This window comes from Pteropus alecto, unplaced genomic scaffold, assembly GCF_000325575.1.
Source record: "Pteropus alecto unplaced genomic scaffold, ASM32557v1 scaffold761, whole genome shotgun sequence".
NCBI classification, from domain to species: domain Eukaryota; kingdom Metazoa; phylum Chordata; class Mammalia; order Chiroptera; family Pteropodidae; genus Pteropus; species Pteropus alecto.
The window spans coordinates 1,004,495-1,027,370 of NW_006431558.1; the positions used below are offsets into that span (position 1 = coordinate 1,004,495).

At 48.1% G+C, this 22,876-nt stretch overlaps 1 protein-coding gene across 1 annotated transcript; it reads left to right on the forward strand.

The window, feature by feature from the left end:
- The first annotated feature begins 5,504 nt into the window (after positions 1–5,504).
- Positions 5,505–12,647, forward strand: S1PR2 (sphingosine-1-phosphate receptor 2). The gene is made up of 2 exons (XM_006905894.3): positions 5,505–5,610; positions 10,134–12,647. The coding sequence occupies exon 2, from the start codon at positions 10,176–10,178 to the stop codon at positions 11,232–11,234; it is 1,059 nt and encodes a 352-aa protein (XP_006905956.1). The 5' UTR covers positions 5,505–5,610; positions 10,134–10,175; the 3' UTR covers positions 11,235–12,647.
- The last annotated feature ends 10,229 nt before the right edge of the window (positions 12,648–22,876 follow it).

Genomic DNA, 22,876 nt, shown 5'->3' on the forward strand with positions numbered 1-22,876 from the left:
GCACAGAAACAGCCCTCCAGCCGAGTATTGGCAGAGATTCAGATCCTTTCCTCCTCAAGACTCAAATCCCTGGGCAGGGCACACGGGCTCAGTTTCCTCCTCTGTAAAATGGGGTATAGTTGCCCCTACATCACAAGGTTTGTGCTCAGCTTGAGTCTGTGTGTCCTCAGATCACCCATTCTCTGCTCTGTCCCTGCGCAAGACCTCTCCCTTGTCCACTGGCTTCTGCCCAGATTTCTCCAGTGGTCAGCACTGAGGGTAGATCAGAAGGCAGGAGGATGGGAGAAGCCAGGATGTTTCTCCCCAACTGCTCCTGGTAGCATCTCCCACTGGACACATCCCAATGTGCTAATTTCTAAATTAAATCTCCTCTAGTTGAGGTACTTCTATTTTCCTGATGTAAGGCAGCTGTGAGGGATTTTGTTTAAGATACAATTTGGTTACATTAAAGTCTTTCCATTTCAGTGTATAGTTATGCAAGTTTCTACAAACATATATAGTCACATAACCACCAGCATGATCAAGATATAAAATGGTTCCGTCAGCAAAAAATTCCTCGTGCCCTTTTGTGGTCAAATTCTCACCCATCCTCAGGTTCTGCCAGCCACTGGTCTGTTTACTTTTCCTGTAGTTTGGCCTTTTCTAGAACGTCATAGAAATGGAATCATACACCATGTAGCCTTTTGTATCTGGCTTCTTTCCCTCATTCTAATGCACTTGATATTCATCTGTGCTGTTATAAATCACTAGTTCCGAACTAGAAGTTAGTTCCAAATATATTCCTGTGTGGTCTTCCGCATAAGGATGGACTGCAGCTTGTCTGTTCATTCCCTAGTTGAGGTAGCTGCTGTGAGCTTTTCATGGGTTGATATTTGCAAAGCTTTTAGGACACTAACTGGCACAGTCAGTATATATGTGTCGGCTGTTACTATGATGCTGAGTGGGGGAGCTTGCTGAGAAGTGGGACACTGACGCTTCCCTATTCCTTAACAGTGCATGCCTCACTCGTCCAGAAGAGAGAGCCCACCCTTCCCAGGCTGGAAGGGCCAAGACCGCATCTGATACAGATGTGGCAGGGACTGGCCTCCACCAGGAGCCTCCCAGCCCATTCCTGAAGCTGAAAGTGAGCCCCTAGCCCATGGACAGAGGAGACGAGGCCGCTGCCTCCCCAGTGCCTGCCAAGATCAGCATCTGGAAAGCTTCTCTGCAGCTGGGGCCCCTTCCCCCAGTGCCGGGTTGATGATGAGAAAGTTGGGACCTGTCTCAGACACTTCTTTTTATGCAGTTTCTCTTGCCAAAAGCCAAGAGCTGGGGGTTGGGGGACAGTGGAGGCCCAGGGTGGATGGAGGATAGGCCTGGGCCTCGTTGCTTTCAGGAAGTTCACAAAATTTGGGATGGGGTGGGATCAGAGATCAGCGGATTCTCCTCACCTGGATTACATCTCACCAGTGACCCATGTGGTCCTGAGTGGTAACCATCACCTTTCTGACCCTCTGGGGCTGGGAAGGGGGTCACTACATCAGGACTGGGGTGAGGACTGGGGATGAACAAGTTCAAATGTTCCCACTACTCTGTGCCAGTTTCTTCATCTTTAAAATGAGATGAGGTGAAACTATGGAGACGATAAAAAGATCAGGGGTCACAAGGGATTCGGGAGAGGGGAGGTGATAGGTGGAGCACAGAGAATTTTTATGGCAGTGAAACTCCTACTGTAATGATGGATACATTTCATTATATGTGTGTTCAAACCCATAGAATGTACAACACCAAGAGTGGACCCCCATGTAAACTCGGGCTTGGAATGATAATGATGTGTTAATGTAGGTTCATCGATTATAACAAATGCACCTTTCTGGTGCCGTGTTGATGGCGGGGAAGGCTCTACACGCCTGGGAGCAGGGGCTGTATGGAAAATCACTGTACTTTTTGCGGTGAACCTAAAACTGTCCTAAAAATAGTCTATTTAAAACAATGGGATGATGATTACAACATCCCCCACCTCCTAGGGTTATGAGGGTTCACAGACCCGTACCCAGCACAGAACAAGTCCTGTGAGCTTTAGCCATTATTGTCAGTGGCCCTATAATTAGTGGAGGCTGGTTTAAGCCTCTTCCTTCACCTCTATTTCCCCTCCCTGGGAGTTCTCCAAGAGAAGTGTCCTGTTTCCTTCCTCTTCTACTGTTTTCTCACTCAGGTGTCCGCCTAGAGCAGGGCCCAGCTTCCACCTTGATGCCCCCAGACTATCAGGAAGTCTAGGCTTCCAGTGTTTTCTAGTTCTCCAGCCCATTCCCTCAGCTGATCTGGTGGAGACCTCATGCTGCTCCAGAAGTGAGAGGCGGAGGCTGCTGAGGAGGGCAGAAGTTGCTCGTAGGTGCATCTGTGTGTCCCTGAGGGCATCACCTCTGTGGAGCCATAGTCCCCCTAACAGACACCGGATATATCTGTGGCCTTGACATCACCCCAACCCCCAGATCCCTTGGGGGATGGTAAACTGCTGAGCCAGCCTAGGCAAGTTGCGGTGGCGGGTGGGGGGGGCACTTCCTCCCCAGCCTTCAGGTCCCTACAGAAGGCTTAGATTTCCGCTCTGATAGCTCCCTGATGAGGAAGGGACCCAGTTTTCTCTGCGCCTTGCCCCCTGTGGGTTGAACACCTGGTTTTGAGAGGCTGCACAGGCAACATACTTCACTTGGCAGAGGATTTGGTAAGATTTTGCTGAGGTCTGAGTGGACCCCAAGGCCTGGCCCAGAACTGAGTGGACACTGAAATCTGGTCCAGAAAAAGGAGCAAAATCACTGTCTGACTTTTCTTATCTCCATGTCAAAGCTCTACTGACCCGTGTTAGAACTTTTGGTTTCTTCGCTGTCTCTTCCATCAGACTGTCAGCTCTGAATGGCAGAAACCAACAAGGCATCACCAGAGCCAGCACAGGGCATTATGTGTTGTTGCATTATATGAATATAAATGCTGTATACGTATGTATATATGTAGCATTAATCTATTGATTCTTAATATACATTTCTTTATTAAAAATGTAAACATATTTACTCTTAGAATAAGCTTGTTAATATTGGTATGTTGAATAATATTGCTAAGTTTATTAACAATGTTATTGTTTATTGATATTAGTAGTAGTAGTAGTACAGGGATGATTTTACAATTAGAAGCCTGGTGATTTATTATCTTTTGATTTTTCATGTCTCTGTAAAATTTCTGAATTGGTAATATGAGCTAAAAATTTCACAGTCCCCCAGGGTACAGCATGAAAAGTCTGGCGACTTCTCACCTGTTCCCCTGCCCCCTAGTTTCCCTCCCTAAGGGTAACAGCTGTGATCAGTGTCTTGTGCCTGTGACCCCCAGGCAAATGTGTGTATATTTATATAGCCCTTATAAATACATCCAGAAATGCAGGCAAACGAAGCAAACTGTCTACATTGTGCTTTTTTTCAACTTCACATGTTGAAAACAATTTCACGTCAGTACATATTCCATTTTAATTTTCACATGTTGAAAACAATTTCATGTCAGTACATATTCTATTTTAATTTTTTTAATAGGCGTTAATGGATCCATTTTAATTCCCTTTTTTGTCATTTTGCTTTTCAATATTCTTTATGAAGTATAATATACATTCAGAAAAGTACACCTTCCTTCTCTCTTCTTTTTATTGGTTGCATTTATTGGGTATCAAGCAGCCTTAATATTTTTTTGTTTGTTTAATTTCAGCTTTATTGAGGTATCATTGACATATAAAATTGTAAGATATTTAAAGTGCACATCATGGCGATTTGATATACATATACATTCTGAAAGAGCCCCCCCCCCACCCATCCCCGTTGAGTTAATCAATACATCCATCATCTCATTTTTAGCTGTTGGATTTGTTTGTTTGTTTGGTATGTGTTTATGTGTGAACATTTTAGTTCTACTCTCAGCAAACTTCAGTGATATCATTCAGTATTATCAACCATAGTCACTATGTTTCACATTAGATCCTCGGAACTTATTCATCTTACTGCTGAAAGTTTGTATCATTTACCACCTCTCCCTATTTCCCCAACCCCAGCCCCTGGCAACCACTTTCCTACTCTCTGTTTCTATGAGTTTAACTTTCTTTTTTAGATTTCACATATAAGTGATACCATGCACTATCTGTCTTTCTCTGTGGCTTATTTCACTTAGCATAATGTCTACCAATATTGTCCCAAGTGACAAACTTTCATTTTTTAAGGCTGAATAATATTCCACTATTTATATTTTATATACATGGAAAAATATACGCATATATCACATCTTCTTTATCCGTCCATCCATTGTGGGACACTTAGATTGTTTTCATATCTTATCTATTGTGAATAATGTTGCAGTGAACATGGGAGTGCAGACATCTCTTTTCTTTATTTTGCTCTTTTGAAGTAGAATATACGTACAGAAGAGTGCACTTACCCCCTCCCTCCTATCTGGGTATCAAGCAGGCTTACTTTCTAATTTAATTTATTGTTGGAATAGGGCATGGATGTACATGTTGCAAAAATCAAAAGGTACAAAGGATTCATAGAACGAAAGCAGCCTCCATCCCATGCCTTGTCCCCTATCTTTCAGGTCCTCTCCTGGGAAACTCACCAATTTCTTCTTCCTGCAATATTCCGGATATTCTGTGCACCGCCAGTAGAACATCAGCTCTGCAGCGGACAGGAAGTTTTGCCTGTTCTGTTCCCTCCTGATATGTCTCTAGCCTTTAGAATAGTGTCTGGAACATAGCAGATGCTTAATGTATTTGGTAAATAAATATATAAGCAGATTACGTATGCGTTTTCACAAATAGTTCCCTCCTTAAAGGTTGAAGGAGGGAAACTCAAAAACTCCACAGAAGATTGGCCCCAACTTGGAAGGCAGGGCGCAACCTGGGCCTGCTGGTCCACCGCAGCGAGAGCGGGACATCCATCCCATCGACAAAGGCAAGGTAGACTGTTTGGTGCCCCGTTTTCTAAGGGAGAAAGGACAGCACCTCAGTTCTGGGATCCTAGCAAGGCAAAAATGAGTTCTGTCTTTGGGGCAGGGCGTAGCACATGGTTGGAACTTTATTTTTTAAAAGAACACACAGTAGGCGCTTAATGCCTATTTGGGGCGTTAACACTTAGTAGGTGCTTCATGGTTCCTTGTAAAGTAAATAAAGGGGATCCCGTGCTCTCCTCCATGGTCCCAGGGATGGGCCAAGAGGATGGCTGTACTTGGAGCCAGCTATTTCAGGTTCAGGCCACCTGGCCAGGAGCGACGTGAAGTCACGGGGCTTCATGACGTCATGCGCCAGCGGGTTCTCACGGGAGGGGGCTGGGAGGGGCAGCGCAGGCGGAGGTGGAGGGGTGCGAACAAAGGGACCCTACCAGAGCCTAGCAGACCAGTCACATCTGGAATCTATTGCCGACGCCCGAAAGGGGAGGAGAGGAGGGCGGGGCTAGTGGGGGGCCAAGGCTGTGTCTCTCCCCGCCCGGCCTGCGCGCTGGGTCCCCAGCCCCGGGAAGCGGGCAGCCTCAGCCCTAGCCGCGGCCGTCCCGGGGACGCAGACGCCAAAGCCTCTCCGGCCAGGGCAGGGACCCGGGCCAGTTTAGCCAGGTGAGCGTGCGTAACGAGGGGGTGGCAGAAAGGGCGGGCCCCGTCCTCTGAAGTTCTGATATCCGAGCTGGGGATGGAGTGTCTGGCTGAGGCTCTGGGCGCTTCGGGACGCGCAAGTGTCGCTGTGCTCCTGCTGCACTAAGGAAGTAGTGCTCCTTCTCCACGACTCCAGGCAACCCCACTTCCTCGGCCGCGAACCTCCAGACTGCGCTCCCCGCCTTTCCTAGTGGCAGGAAGTTGGCGCCGAGAAGGCAGAATCCGAGAGCTTTCGGCTGGAGACTGGGAGGCAGGACTGCGAGCCTGGGGACGCGGGTTTGGGGAGTGTGTATGGGGCGGAGGGGGCCCCTCCTGGCAGACTCCAGCTGGGCGTGGGCAAAATGTGCTGTGCGACGCCGAGCCTCCAAGGCAAGGGGCAGGCCCCCGGCGGAGGGCAGTCGCCCCCTCCTGCCTGTCTGGCTCTCTGTCTCAGTTTCCTCGAGTAGTTCGTCTTCTTCAGTCTCCTCGCGAGGGCTTGGCTTTGTTCTGGAAGGAAAGGGAACGGGACTGCGTGGCTCCGACGCTTCTTTCCCTTGGGGCCCGGGGATGGGGCGTGGGTGAGGCGCGCGTGGCGCGGATCGCGCTGGGTACCGGGCTCAGCCGAGCGTCGGGGCTTCGCCCCCTCCTCCTGCACGAGTTGACTCACTCGGGGATTTCCACCCCCTCCCCCGACTCTGCCCTAGTCAGATGCTTCAGGCGCGACGCTCTGAGCCCACGGCCCCCCGCGTGGCGCGATGCGAGTGCAGAATTCGCGGTGCGACTGCAGCTGAGATCGCCCCTACCACACCCCCTAAGTCCTCCGGGAATATTGAGGCAGGGCCCCTTGCGGGACGGAGAGGACTCCCCCCACCCCACTTGGAGATGTGGAGGTTCGGAGCGTGCGGCTGTCGCGGGAGAGAGGAGCCGCAGCCCCAGCGGCCTGGAGTGTGGATACCGCGCATTCCACGGCCAGATAAGAAGGCCGAGACTGTGGCCCGAAGGCGGGGGCGGGTCCTGATGTCTGGTGGGGGTGGGGGGTCGCTGCCATCAGACCAGTGGCCGCTCCGGCCTCCTTTGCTGTTGTTTGGGGCTGGGCTGAGTTTAGGAGTCTCCACCTTCTGGGGCCACGGAGGCCTCGTTCATGCATGCATGCATGCGTGCGTTTATTCATCCATTCATTGATCTATTCATCTACCTTACATGTGTTCTGAGCTCCTTCTGTATGCTAGGCATCATTCCAAAGGGGCTGAAAATGGACTTGGTCCCTGGCCTCCGACACATCAGTCTACCCTGGAAGCCAGACAGAAAACTAGAAATATTGTACATTCATAATTTTCAAAATTGCCAAGTACTGTTAAGGTAACAAAGGTCAGGAATTTGAGAAAAGGGCATGCAAGGTGGAGGCACGGTAGGGGCAAAGGCTCTGAGGTGGGGGCTGCCTGTGTGGTTGGAGTGGAGTGACCCTGGGAGAGCAGTTCAGGAGTGACATTGGAGCTCTAAATTGAAAAAGCTCCCCCTGGCGGCTGGGTGGGGGCCTGACAGCTGAGGGGAAACCAAAAGAAAGGGTTGAGGGGCTGGCTGTCCTAGGGGAGAGGCATGGGATCAGTGAGTGACCACCGGGAACCATAACCACAGGGCCTGCCTCAGTGGAGCTTGGGGGAGGTGCTCCTGGAAGCCACTGTGCTTCCCATCGCCTTCCTGCCTCCTAATCTCCCCTGAACAGTCTTCGTCTGTCTCTCTTCCCTTCCCTCCAAACCCTGTGACTTCTCCCTCTCGCTCCAGTTCTTGGTCATTCCCTGGTTCTGAACCCAATAACTTCTACTGAGCCTCTGGGAGGAAGTCAGGGCTGCCTTGGTGAAGGTAAAGAGGAGACAGGTCCTGTGCGTAGCTAGTTCTGGGAGCCTGGCAGAGGGAGGGGAGGCAGGCAAGGCCTGTATTTGCCTGAGGGTGACTGCCAGCCCCATCCTCCAGGCCGGCTTCTTTTCTGGGAAGCGCCAACCTGCCTTAAGCTCCCCCTTTAGCAAAGTCCTAGTGGGAAAGATGAGACAGCATGGGCCTCAGTTTCCCCTTCTCGAATGAGAAGAGCCACCCCTCCTTCTGAGGATGCCTTGACAGGCTCCTGAGGCTGCAAAAAGTGAGGGTGCAGTGCCTCCCAGGGAAGAAGACAGACTTTTTCATCAGTCTTTGGGGTTCAAGGGCTGAACCCATTCCTTATTTCTGCAGGAAAGGGTCATAAATCTTTCTCTTGGCCACCAGACTGGAAAGAGAAAAAAAAAAAGAGTGGTGGCCTCATGTCAAGAAGGGAGGGGTGGTGGCCACAGGGCAGCCCTGGGCTTCTCACCCCACTGGCAAGGGTGCTTCTCAGGCCTGTGACTGGTCCTTGATTCTTAGTTTATAACCCCAAGTGGGGCCCAGTAGGCCAGGGCAGCCTGGGGTCGTCTGGTCTGGGTGTGACCCGGCGGGGTCAGGCTGCAGTTCAGACTCTCCTCTGGGACATCCACACTGCCTTAACTCTCCTGGGAAAGAAGCGAGCTCCAGCTGCTTAGAAAGAACCAGCCTATTTGGGAGTGCTAGCTGCAGAGCACCCCGAAATAGGCCAATCAGATGCCGAGGATGTAAAGCTCAGGCCAAGGCGAATTACTCAATGCCTTGGGATTGAAAATTAGCCATTCCTGGCGCGTACTGTTTCTGGCTCGAGGCTGGTCTAGTAAGGCCAGGCCTGGGCCAAGTCAGCCCAGGGCGGACTGCAGCAGGCAGAGGGCATCAGGGTGCCCTGTCCATCCAACAGGGAAACAAGGGGCCTCTGTGTAGCGATCTGGGCGGGGTGGCAGTCCTTGGGGATGCGCACAAGCCCTTCTCTGTTCCTTAACTAGGACGGATGTCCCTTCGTCCAGGGGGAGCAGCTGCTTCTGTCTGGCTGGGGACAGAGATGGCTGAGTGACCCCGGAAGCCCCCCATCAATCCCGGGCTCACTAGGAACCTGCCTAACCAGACTTTTCTGGAACGCAGCTCCTGGCGGGCACGTGGTCCTTGCCAGGCCTTGCCAGGCGAGTTTCCAGGGACTTGGGGAGGGCTCTTCCCGTGGTTCCCCCTCTCCCATTTAGCTTGCAGCTGGAGCTTACTCCTGGCTCCCCCTCCTGAAAGGCACTAGCACCTCTGAGACCACCCCCGCCCCAAGCTGGAGGGAGGCCATGATGTCTGCCTCTCATCCTCTGCCCACGCGCCTCTTCCCGCCCCTTCCCCCAACAGCTCAGTTTTCCTTGGGGGGCGGGAGGGGGGAGGGTGACTCAGGCTTTCATGGAAACAAATACCGTCCCCACTACCCGCGAGGTTGCACGCCCCTTCACAGCTCACATGATTTCAGCACAGCTGCCCCATCCTCCTAGCCAGGACCTCCCAGACCGGTCTCCTGTGGCTCCCCCATCCCATCACCCCCTCCCAGCTTGCCCCACACCGGATGTGACTGGGGATCAAGGACTCCACCCTGTTTGTTCCAGGGGCCTCACATCTGGATTTCATCTTCGCTGGGGAGGGGGAGGTGCCAGCGCCCTGCCCTCCCCGCTGAGACCCTCTGTCCAAGGGCAGGGCTAGATGGTGCTGATGAGAACAGGCTGTTGGCAATCTTGCCTGGCTCAGTCAACATTCTCTCCCAAAAGATTGAGTGGAGAGCACCTAGTTCTGAGCAATGTGGGACAGGAAGAAGGGAGCTAAGAATATTTTTTGAGTGCTTGCTATGTGCTAATGGTACCTTGTGCATTATTCAACAAGATTTCCCCCTCACTCCTAGGAAGTGGGCTTTCTTCTCCCTATTGCACAGATGAGAACATTAAAGCCACATGTCAAGTGACTTGCCCAAGGTCCCACATCATGTCAGAGGTAGAGTGGTGTTGAATCCTGGATTGCCTTCAAGGTCGATGCCCTTGAAGATGACGCGACCTCTGGGATACTTGAACCTCAGGGCCACCCTGTTGTCTCCCCAAGACCTTATCTTGGGAGCACCCATGGCCTCAAGGCTTAGCCCCAGCCTGAAATCTAGAGCAGTGGGTGGTAATAAGCAGGGGATGGTGCTATCAGTGGTGAGCATCTTGCTGACCCAGGTTGGCAGGCTGCTTGTGGCCCAGGGCTCCAGTGTATTCAAGAAAAGAAGCAAACCCACCAGTTTCCGCCCACAGCCTGCTCTCTGGGTGGGTGGGTTGGCAAGGCTTCTGGAAGTCCACTTTGTGTCCTTTATGCCATTGCGGGGAGCTTTTGAGGGACAGTATACCCTAGACGTTATAGAGGCTTTGAAGCGGGTCTCTTTGGCTCTGCCACTTACTAGCTTTGAGACTTTGGGAAAAGTGAATTGACCTCTCTGGGTTTGCCATCTGTAAAGGGGGGATCATGATAATTCTGACTTCATGTGGTCATTCAGTGAAGAGTGATGGAGCTGGGACTTGAAACATAGCTGTCCAAAGTCAGAGCCACAGCACTGACCTGTCTGTCTATCTGTCTGTCTGTTCTCTCTGCAGCTCCGACAGCCCCATGGCCCCAGCCGGCCACTGAGCCCAACCATGGGCAGCCTGTACTCAGAGTACTTAAGCCCCACCAAGGTCCAGGAGCACTATAATTACACCAAGGAGACACTGGACACACAGGAGACACCCTCCCGCAAGGTGGCCTCGGCCCTCATCATCATCCTGTGCTGTGCCATCGTGGTGGAGAACCTGCTGGTGCTCATTGCAGTTGCCCGCAACAGCAAATTCCACTCGGCCATGTATCTGTTCCTGGGCAACCTGGCTGCCTCGGACCTGCTGGCAGGCGTGGCCTTCATAGCCAATACCTTGCTCTCAGGCTCTGTCACATTGCGGCTGACACCTGTACAGTGGTTCGCCCGTGAGGGCTCAGCCTTCATCACACTCTCCGCCTCTGTCTTCAGCCTCCTGGCCATTGCCATTGAGCGGCATGTGGCCATTGCCAAGGTCAAGCTCTACGGCAGTGACAAGAGCTGCCGCATGCTGCTGCTCATCGCGGCCTCGTGGCTCATCTCCCTGGCTCTGGGTGGCCTGCCCATCCTTGGCTGGAACTGCCTGGGTCACCTCGAGGCCTGCTCCACTGTTCTGCCACTCTACGCCAAGCACTATGTGCTTTGTGTGGTAACCATCTTCTCTGCCATCTTATTGGCCATCGTAGTTCTGTACATCCGCATCTACTGCGTGGTCCGCTCTAGCCATGCCGATGTGGCTGGCCCACAGACATTGGCCCTGCTCAAGACGGTCACCATCGTGCTAGGTGTCTTCATTGTCTGCTGGCTGCCTGCCTTTAGCATCCTCCTCCTAGACTATGCCTGTCCCGTGCACTCCTGCCCTATTCTCTACAAGGCCCACTACTTCTTTGCTTTTGCCACCCTCAACTCACTGCTCAACCCTGTCATCTACACGTGGTGTAGCCGGGACCTGCGGCGGGAGGTACTGCGGCCACTGCAGTGCTGGCAGCAGGCAGCAGGGGTGCAAGGACGGCGGAGCGGGACCCCGGGCCACCGCCTCTTGCCCCTCCGCAGCTCCAGCTCACTAGAGAGGGGCACCCACATGCCTACATCACCCACGATTCTGGAGGGCAACACAGTGGTTTGAGGGACAAGTGGGCTGACAACCAGGCCATGGCAGAGAGCTCTGTGGAGAGGCGCTGAGTGACCGTGGACAGAGATGCAGGGCTGCCAAGCAAGATGGCCCATTCCACAGACCTGGGTAATATTGAAAATATTTCACACCTGGGATGGCTGGCTGAGGCACTGACCAGTTGGATGGCAGAGCTGCAGCAGGGTCCTGGAGGCCAGTGCAATGACTGGCATGACCCCTTCAGAACTGGGTCATGGGAGGTCTGAGTGACCTGGAAAAGGCCCAGGTAACAGCGGACAGACACTCAAGAGTTGCTCAGGGCAGGAGCAATTTACAGCCTGGTACAAAGAATTTCATTTCATGACTGTCTGATCCTCCACCTTGTGCCAGACTTCTTTCTCTGAATTTACCGGCCTTACCACCTTCTCCTGGAAACCTCAGGCCCACTTCCATGTAACCACTGTCCTGGGGGGTTGGAGGCCTCCTCCCTGCGTGTCCAGACGGCCCCAGCTAAGTTCCCAAGGCCCAAATCCACAGCTTCCTCAAATGTCACCAGCTGCCGTTTGGGCCATTTCTTCCCTTTCTTCTTAATCCACGAGATGCCAGGAAACCATGGGGTGGATGTTGGGGGCTGGACCGCATTTGCATACCTCATTGGCCAATTGCACTGTTTGGGGTGCAGATGAATCACCAAGGGCTGGAAAAAACAATCTGGGGTACTGAAGAGGGCTCTGGGTCTCTCAGTGACAAAGGGTAGAACTTGAGAAAGTTCTAGGGAAGCTGTTAGCCCAGGACCCTTCCACCCCCTCAAATAAAAAAAACCACCCCCAAGCTACACCCACCTCCAGCCCCAGCCGAGGTACCAGATATCCCAAAGCAGGGCAGCCTTGAGCTCACTGTGCCTCCTTTCGAGTTGTATTGAACAGAGCAGGGAGTGGGGATGCCGAGGACACTTGTGGGGTCTCTCCTCTCAACTGCCCCAGAAGGACTTTGCTAAATCCTGTGGATAGGTAGAAGGGTCATTGCGGTACAAATGTATATTTATGTGTGTCTGTCAATGTCCGAGTGTGTGTATGAGTGATGCCTGCAACCCCCTGTCCCTACCATGTTTCCCCAGAATGGATGCTGTTCTGACTCCTCATGTTTGTGTTGACGTTGCCAAAGAGGGGAGAGGCCTGGCCCTACATGGACCCCGTCATCGCTGGCTCATCTCCTCACTTGAGAGCGGGACTGCAGCTCACCTTGGGGAAGGAAATCTCATGCCTCCAAATGATTTCTTGTGAATGCAAAGGTGGGGGGGTCTCTGGGGGGCAAGGAGCCAGTCGGGGGCTTGTCTCCCTTCATTCAGCTCCCCAGATGCCTGCTCCCCCACTGCCCCATGCCTGAGACCAGGCCCAGGCCAATAAACGGTTCAATTTCTCTTTCTGATGCTTGTTGTCTTTTTAGGCTTAAGGTGGCAGTACCCCCATTAACACCCTATAGCTGGGGGCAGATGAGACAGGGGAGTGTGGCTTCCACCCAGGCAACTCACCCTTTGTCAGTCTTCCCATTCGGTGTTCGCACCCCAGCCCAGTCCCGCCCAGGGCAGGATTGCAGTGGCTTCTGAGAAAATGGGGTCAACGTCAGCCTTTCCCCAGAGCAATTGTCCAAGACCTCCCTACTTTCCTTCAAAGAAAGAGTTGGTGAGTGGTGGGGGCCCCCTTCTCCATCCCAAGTATATGTCCCTCTCCAGATCTTGGGGAACATGGGCCCAGATGGCTCCAGAGTTCAGTATTCCCCAGAGGAATGGCTGATCTTTATCAAGCACTTTCCAGGCACATAGATGAATCCTCAGGAGGTATGGAGATGTGGGTTCAGAGAAGTTAAGTGAGCTTCTCAGGGTCACACAGCCAGTTGGGGCAGCGCCTGTCTGGATTTGAACTCGGGTAGGCTGACGAGATCCTGCCAGCTCCACCACTGAGCTAGAGGAAAGATCCTCAACTTCCTTTGCCGTGATAGTGTGGGCTGCCAGCTCCAACCAGCCCCAGCCAGAACCAGGAGAAGCCCATATGGGATGAAGTTGGGTGGTGTGTTCCTAGCTCAGCTCCAAGTGATACCCTACTCCTTTGCCCAGGGGCACAGGGCCCCTGGCTCCTTTGAAGATCTGAAGCTTTGACTGGGAGCACAAGGCCCCAAGCTGAAGCCTCACCCAGCAAGACCAGCACAAATACTAGGGCAGCCAGTAGGAGAAGAGTGGGGCAGGCAGCATCCAGAGGCTGAGAGGCCTGCACCCCGTCGGAATTCCCCTAACTCAGCGTTTCAGAGACAACTTCTGTTTGGAAACCTGAGCCCTAGCTGAGATTGGGAGGAGGAGTAGGCACAGGCCAGGCCGGAGTTAATAAAATTTCCCCAAATACCCTTGCGCTTCCTCTGTCTCCTCTTCAGGCCTATGCTCAAATGCCACTTCCTCAAAGACTCCTGGCCTGACCGCATTCTTCCCTCTCTATCTAGCCCCTTGCCTGCTTATCACCTTGCAGTGTATTATGTATCAGTTTATCGCCTCGCCCGCCCCCGTTAAAATATAAACACTTAGAAGATAGGACTGCATTCGTCTTATTCACCACTGTGTCTCTAGCATCTTAAACAGCACTTGGCATGTTCCTACCACAGGGCCTTTGCATCTGCTCTTCCATCTGCCTGGAATGATCTTTCCTCAGATATCTTTGTGACTCCTCTCTCCTCCTTCAGGTCTATATTAAAATACCACACCTGGGCGAGGCCTCTGGCCATGCCGTGCGTGCGTTTCTTGTCCTATCTGCCTCCCTTGCTACTCTCTAGCATGCAACACATTTTGCTTCATCCTGTTTATTTTCTATCTCCCCCTTTAGAATGCCAATTCCACAGCAGCAGGGGTTGGTGTCTATCCTCACTGCTTGGCCCCCGAACAGCGTCTAGCACACACCAGGTGCCTAATAAACGTTTGTCGAATGAAAGCAAAAGTAAATGATGATCATTTCAGTGAGTGTGAAGTGCTGTGAAGAAAATAAAACGGGGGAGCGACAGTTTTCCGGTACTCTGTAGAATAGGTGCTCTCACCAGCACTCTGACAGGTAAGGAAATGGAGGCACAGAGGTCTAGTGAACTGCCAAGGTCATGTAGCATGTGAGTGGAGATTTGAACCCAGGCAGTCCTTGAGTGAAAATCGTAGTCGCAGCTGACCTTCCTCTATATCCTGGTCTGAAGACCTGCTTTGCTAATATCTCTCAAATCTTGGAGCCTAGAACAGAAGGGAACAACCCACAGGTACGCAAGATAACTTTCACCTTCCTTTTCCCTATGAATGCTGTTGGATATTAAAAAGCATCAAAATCACCTGGAAGAACCTGCAAAAATGGAGATTCTTAGGCTCTGCAGTGAGAGACTCTGAGGAGTTCTGGAGTGATCCCAGCAATGCATGTTTTTCACCAAGCACCACCAGGCATCGTCCTGGGACCATATTCTGAGAGAGTTCTAGACTCCATAATCTCAGAACTTTCTGCATTGATAGAACTCTGCCACATGTGCCCTGCTCACTCTTGGGCTATTTAGCAGTTGAAATGTGGCTAGTGTGATGCAGGAACTAGATGTCAGGAATTAAATTTCATTTAATTAATTTAAATGCAAATAGTCACGTGTGGCCATTAACTATTCTACCTTGCGCATCGCTGGTTTCTACAGCCTCTGGGCAGCTGAACTCTCTTGGCGTTATGCCACCAAGTCAATAAAAATTCATGTCTCACAATCGTTATGAATGACATGGTAGCTTCCACATTTCACTTCATGGTTTTTGGAATATTTCTTTTAATAATAACAAGATTAGCCTCACCTGCAAATAATAGGAAGCACGAAATCTTAGTAACTTATGAAAGAGAAATGGATTTCTCATATAAGAATTTCAGAGGAAATTGGTCCTGGGTGACTACTTACTAGCAGTCCAGGCTTCTGTCTGTCTACCCGTCCATCCGTCCGTCCGTCAGTTCATCCATCCATCTCCCTAAATCAATCAATCTCTCTCTCTCTCTCTCTCTCTCTCTCTCTCTCCATTAAGATGAACTGGAACTTCAAGCAAGCATAATCAGTCGAGAAGGTCTAAGGGAGGAGCTAGGGTTATGGAAGTTCTCACCTCCGTATAATCCTGAGAACCCTATATGAGAGAGCCCTACAGGAAGAACTCTATAGTAAAGCTCTATGGTTCTAATTTCCCCTTTTGTTAACTTCTTTTTTCTTTATCTAAATATCCCTCTATCTTGGCACACAGGCCAGATTTTGCATGTGGCTTGCCATGTCTACATGCTCTGGGTTGCAACTCTTTCTTTTTTCCAAATAAATCCTTCCAAATAAAACACTTAGTTGATACTATTTTTCAGTCAACACTTCTATTCGTTCACCATTCCTCCATCTGTTCATTCACCTAAGTACTTCCTGTGTTTCCTAAGAACAAGGCACTCTCCTATATAACCTCAGTGAAATTATCAAAATCAGATAATTTAGTAATCAGATCTCACCAATTGTCTCATTACTGACCTTTATAGCAAAAGAAAATCCCATACTACTTGTTGCATTCAGTTATCTTTTCAATCTCCTTCAATCAGAACAGTTTCTGAATCTTTATCTTTTGTGACCTTTACATTTTTGAAAAATATAGGTCAGTTACTTGGTAGAATGTCCTTTAGCTTGGGTTTGTCTGATGTTTTGTCATGATTACATTCAGGCTATGGATTTTTGGCAGAACTATTACAGAAGTGATGTGTTTTTCTCAGTTGGTCCCATCATTAGCCAAGTTAACTTTAATCACTTGGTGGTATCTGCCAAGTTTCTCCACTTTGTAATTAGTAAGTATCATGTGTGGTGGTACTTTGAGACTCTACAGAACAAATATCCTGTTACTTATCAAACTTTTACTCCTTTACCATCCATTCTGAGTCAATTATTACTCACTGAATATCTTTAAGAAAATCAGAAGACATCACATTTCATTTGTAAATATGCCACTTTTTATTTTAGAAAGCGACGCTTTTTAAAAAAACTTAACCACAATACCACAAATATACTTATCAAAAGTATCAGTCAGAGTTAAAATTTCCCCATCTGTCTCAGTTTTAACATTTTATTTATCTGAATCAGAATTCAAACAAGGTCCTCACGTGGCATTTAGTAAGTTAATTTCTGAAGCATTACTTGTTAAATGATAGGTTTAACTACCTATTTAACCTTGTTTAATGAGGTTTAACAAGGGTTCTTGTTTTCTTTCTTTCTTTCTTTCTTTCTTTCTTTCTTTCTTTCTTTCTTTCTTTCTTTCTTTCTTTCTCTTTCTTTGTCTCTTTCTTCCTTTCTTTCTCTCTTTCTTTCTCTTTCTCTCTTTCTTTCTCTCTCTCTCTCTCTCTTTTTTTCTTTCTTTCTTTCCTTCTTTCTCCAGATTGAGAAACCAGGTTGTTTGCTCTGGAGAGTTTCTCATAGTTTGGTATTGGCTGATGGCATCTCCTTATATCATGTTCCTTTCCCCAGTCAGATTTAAAATTGATACTTTTGGCTTCAATTCTTCATAGATGGTGCTGGAAACTTCCACCAGGAGGACATTATGTCTGTCTGTCTCTCTCTTTTACTGATGACTAAGACTAATCAGGGGGTTCAGATGTCATCAGCCTGATTCTGTCTTTGTAAATTCGCCATTCCACTGTCCCCTAATAGTATGGTCATCCATGAACAACTGTTGCCTGGACCCACTGCTGTGTGAGTACTCTTCAGAGGGTTCCTATCCATCTCCCATCCTCACATCCTGGCCAGTTTTGTCATTTGTCTACAAAACAAATGTACTTTCCCCAAATTCGGACACTGACTTCCACCACCTTTCCCTAAATATCTTGTCTAAGAATAGTAAAATCTGTCAAAAAGGGAAATTAAGTGGGGTGGATGTGATTCATTTTCAGTGGCAGTTGTGGTATAGGTGTTGAATACATTTTCTAAGGTACAAAAAAAAAAAAACCAGATTGAACGTTTGATGACCGAAGTAGACTAGGGGTGTCAACTGGCAAGTCTCAGCTGGTTTCATCATCTGTAAAATGGATGTTAATGATCCCAAGCTGGAATGCAAGATGGTATTACGAGTTTCGAAAACAGTTTGACATTTTCTTACAAAGGCAAACAAGCTTACTGCACAATCCAGAAATTTGACTCCAGGTGTCTACCCAAGAGAATGAACATGTATGTCCACACAAAGACTTTATGTGAATGCTCAAAGCAGCATTTTTCATAATAGCCCCAAAGTGGAAACAACTCAAATTCCCATCAACTATTGAATGAATAAATAAATGCGGTTCATTCATACGATGGAATAAGACTCAGCAATGAAAAGGAACGTAATACAGATACAGTAACGTGGATGAAACTTAATTATGCTAAGTGAAAAAAGCTTCATGGTATATGGTTCTATTACATGAAATGTCCATAAGAAGCAAATCTGTAGAGACAGAAAGTAGTTTAGTGGTTGCCTGGGGCTAGAGGTAGGAATGGGGATTAATTATAAACAGGCGTGAGGACTTTTGGGGGGGGTGTGATAAAAAATATTCTAATACTGGGTTGTGGTGATAGTTACACAGCCCAGCAAATTTACTAAAAACCATTGATTTCTACACTTAAAAATTGGTGAAATTTTTGTGGTATGTAAATTTTACTTCAATAAGCTTGTTAAAAAAGAATTTGAACTTCTCAAAATACGTATTGAGTGCTCATTTTAATTCCTGCCCTCAGAGATCTCACATTCTCATAGAGGAAACAGTCTATAAAAACAAACATATAGTACAATGTTAGAAAGTTTCCCTTATGGAAAACAGTATGGAGGTTCTTCAAAACATTAAAAATAGAACTACCATATGAATCAGCAATCCCACTTCTGAATGTATATCCAAAGGAAGTGAAAACAGTATCTTGAAGAGATATCTGCACTTCCATGTTCATTGAAGCATTATTCATAGTAGCCAAGTTATCGAAACAACCTAAGTGTATGTCCATAGATAATTGAATAAAGAATATGTAATAGACACATGCACAATGGAATATTATTCAGCCATAATGAAGGAAATCCTACCATTTGCGACAATATGGGTGAACTTGGAGGACAGCATACTAAGTGAAGTAAGCCGGAACAGAAAGACTGAATGATCTCATTTATGTGTGAAATCTAAAAAAATTTGAACTCACAGAAGCAGAGAGTGGAATAGTGGTTGCCAGGGGCTGGAGAGGATGGTAGAATTGGGGAGATATTGGTCAAAGGGCACCAACTTTCAGTTACAGAGTGAATAGGTTCTGGTGATCTAATGTGTGGCACGGGGATTATAGTCAGTCATACTGTGTCGTAGAATCAGAATTTGCTAAGACAATAGTGTTCTCACTACACACAAAAAATGACAACTAAGTGAGGTGATGGATGTGTCAATTAGGTAGGAAATGCTTCGTAAATTTTCACAAGTGGGGCTCTTGTGAAAAAAACACCCCAGAGAATCTGATTCTAGAGCCCAGGACTCTGCATTTTTACTCTGTGCCGCTTCTGTTGTGAACCATTCATGACTTCCAGCTTTCAAAATGCTGGTTTGAGGCTGATTTAGGGCTGCAAGCTATTTACCTAGAGGAAATATGTGGCAAGGTCATTGCTTTGTCATTTCCCTGTGGTTAAATCAGTCAGTCTCATCCAGGATGATTCCACACCTCCTGCGGACAGTTGGCAATGTCTAGAGACACATTTGGTTGTCCCACTCGAGGCTAGGGTGTTACTATCATCTGGTGGGTAGAGGTCAGGGATGTTGCTAACCATCCTGCAATGCACTTCATTTATTGACAAAGTCTCCCAAGACAAAGAATTATTCAGCTTCAAATGTCAGTAGCACCTAGGTTGAGGAACAGCGTATGTCTTTCTGGCTCCTTCCACCCAGTCAGCTGGTTCAGGACTGCTAGGCCACAGCTGGGAGGGTGAGGAAACTTCTAGAGACATTCTCAGTGCTCTGATTGTAGACTCTCTCTCCGCGTCCCTTTACCAGGTAGTTCTATTAACTTGGTGATTGCCTTTGAAGAAGCAGTTGTGGTTAATTAGTGGTTATTTCCGGATAGGAGGCGCTTCACGTGAAGTTCCTCTGATTTAATGGCTGGGGCAGGCCCAGTGCTCAAGTGCTGTGGGTGACTTTCTTTGCAGCTTGGGCGTGGACACTCTTGTGTTTTTGGCTTCTTGCGCCAGTAGGTGGGTGACTCACCTAGATCTCATCACTGTTTTTATCTAGGGCCTAGTGGCTGTGACAGGAGGTGGCCATGGGACCCGGGCAGGCTGATGAGGGCTGGGTGGGCTGAGGGAGGCAAGGTGGGAAATACATAAATGTCTTGGAAGGAAGGGAGAAAGGAAGCCCTATTTTGAAGTTGGCGAGAAAAATGGGGTGAAGTACCCTGGTGACTTATATAAACAATATCAGGCAGTATGTTTTCTTTCATGTATGGCTTCTTTCACCCAGCCTAATGCTTTTGAGACTTGTTTGTAGTTTTGCATGGAGTTATAGAATGCCCATTTTTAATACTAAATAGCAGTATTCTGCAAACTACGGCCTGTGGGCCAAATTCACCAGACAGCCTGTTTTTGTATGGACAGTAAGCTAAGAATGGTTTACGCATTTTTAAGTGGTTGGGAAAAAAGTCAAAAGAAAACAGCATTTAGTGACACGTGAAAATAGCATGAAATTCAAATTTAAGTTTCAATAAAGTTTTATTGGCACACAGCCATACTTGCTCATTTACGAAATCATCTGTGGCTGCTTGCACACTACAATGGCAGAGTTGAGTTGTTGTGACAGAGTAAGGCCCACAAATTTTAAAATATTTACTATCTGACCCTTTACAGGAAAAATTTATGACCCCAATGTGTAGAATTCCACTGTATGAAGAGGTAACTGTTTATCTGTATTCTTGGTGTTGGACATGGACGTGTCTTCAGTTTTTGGCTATTGTGAATTAAGCCGCTATGAACATTTTTATCCATGTCATTTCATGAATATGAGCACTCGTTCCAATAGTGGACTTGCTGAGTCAGAGGGCAGGTGTATGTTTAGCTTTAGCAGATGAGGCCAAATTGTTTTCCAAAGTGACTTTACCATTTTGGACTCCCCCGGCAACACAGAGTTCTGGTGTTGCTAACACTTGCCAAGTTTTCTTGTTTTGTTTTAGCTGTCCTGATTTGGGTGGGAGCTAATTTTGCATTTCCCTGCTGACTAATAAAGTTAAGCAGCTTTCCATATGTATTGGCAGTTTGGATATCCTTTTTAGTGATGTGCCTATTCAAATTTTTTGTCTACTTAATAAGAAAGAGGTTGGCTGCCTTTTTCTTATTAATTTGAAGGAAGTCTATGTGTATTGTAGATATGAGTCCTTGATCAGTGACATATATCTGGAGCTTGTCTCTTGGTCAGTGATATGTATGTGCAGTGGTATCTTTGAGTGGTATCTTTAGATGAACAAATTCACTTTAATACAGCCTACCATATTTTCCTTGATGATTAATGTACTTCGTGTCCTGTTAAAGAGACACTTGCCTACCCTAAAGTCACAAAGGTGTTTTATGTTTTATTTAAAAAGTGTTCTTGACTTTGCTTTCCTATTTAGATCTGCAGGACGTTCAGAATTGAGTTTTGTATATGGTGTGAGGTAGGGATCAAGGTTCGCTTTCTTCCTCATGGACATCCAACAGACCCAGCACCATTTATTGAAAAGACCATCCTTTTCCGACATTCTGCCAGTTGTTTTAATTTGACATAAATAACTTTGGCACATGCTCCAACATTCCAAAAGGGCAAAAAGATATTCAGAAAAATTTCTCTTCCTGCTCACATCTCCCACTCTGCTAGTTAACATTCCTTATCTCCAGGAAGTCATCCATTTTTCATTTCTTTCCCAAGGCTTTATGTATAGACAAGTAAATACACATAATCTCCCTCCATGTTTATGTAAACAGCACACTATACATTCAGCATTTCATTTTTACTTACAGGTAAGAAATGATTTCTATGATATGTGGGAAAATATCTTTTTGTTGTTGTCGCGGAGTCTGTCAATATATGAATGAAACAATTTCTTTAGCTAATCATCACTGATAGAGAAGTAGTTTCTTCCCTCTGGCTACAGGCAAGGCTCAGTGAATAGCTGTGTTCACTTCTCTTTTTGTACATGTGGGTGAGTGGATCTTAGAAATTCTTGGAAATTGAGTAGCTGAATAAAAGGGCGTGAGCACTTTTTTGTGGATATTTGCAGACTGAGCATTTAATGTTGGAGAACAGGCATTGTGCCTTCACCCTTGAACATTTCCTAAGTCTTTATAGCATGCCAGCTATGTCCTGGGCACTTCACTGGGCATAGGTGGGGGTATGGCTGACATAAACCATTACCCCAATATATGTGATTGTCAGCTGAGGTAAAGGCTCTGACAGAAAGCGCTGTTCTAAGAGTCTTTCAGACACCTGGTAGGGCTGAAAGAGGAATGGAAAGGCTCCTTGCAGGAGGTGATGGTTGAGCCAAAATAGAAAGAATGATTAGAGATTCTCCAAGCAGAAGAAGTGGGCACATGGAGCAGCAGGGCTTTCCAGGCAAAGGGAACAGCGAGTGTAGCAGAAACCTTGCAAAAATTATCAATGGCTACATAACAAAAATCCCCAAAGTCTAGTGGCTTAGAATACCCATATATTATCCTTCAGGGTTTCTGGGTTGGGACTTTGGAAGCAGCAAAACTGAGCAGCTCCAGCTTGAGGCCTCTCATGGGGGTGTAGTCAGGTATTGGCTGGGGCTACAGTCATCTGAAAGCTTGAGTGGGCCTGGAGGAGTCACTTCCAGAGTGACTCCCTCATCTGACTGACAAATTGGTTTCTCTTGCAGTGGGCTTCTGTACAGGACTGCTCGAGCATCCTTACACCATGGTAGTTGGCTTCCCCCATGAGAACGAGCTGGTGTTGTGATGGCCTTTATGATCTAGTGTCAGAAGTCACATACCATTGCTTTACTATATTTTCTTTTGCCACACAGACCAACCTTGATTCTGTGGGAGGGGACTCCACAAGAGCATGAATTTTGAGGAACGCTGGGGACCCACTTGGAGGGTGGCTACCACAGGTCTTAGGCAGGAAGGGGCTGGAAGTATCCAGGGTGTCACTCAGCTGGGGTGAGCCACAGGATGAGTGGCAAAAGCTAATATGAGCAGGGCCGGGTGCACAGGGGCCGGGCTTACCCTAAGAGCACCGAGAAGCCACTCAGGTGTGTGGATGGAGTAGGAAGGAGGGAACGAGATCAGATTTGGATTCTGAGAGGATCCCTCCCACTGCTATGTAGAGAATATGAGGGGAGAGGGTGGAATGGCAACGCAGGAAGGAGATTGGGTCCAGGAGAGAGGTGAAGGTGACCCAGATCAGGGGAGGTCAGCTAATTGACTCAAGGGCTGTTTGAAGGAAAAACCCCCCAAGTTTAGCAGCAAGCCTCCTGTAATCCCAAACAGAAGGCCATCAGCCTGCTCAAGGGCCCTGTATATTGCAGGTGGGTGTGCCCAGCACTCTAGTATTGGTTTCTCCAGATCGATTCCTGGTCACTCGAGCCCAGAGAGAGCTCGTGAGGCCTGCTCTGGTGCT

Coding starts and splice junctions, on each gene's coding strand:
- S1PR2 (XM_006905894.3), top strand. CDS start 10,176: ATGGGCAGCCTGTACTCAGAGTACTTAAGCCCCACCAAGGTCCAGGAG.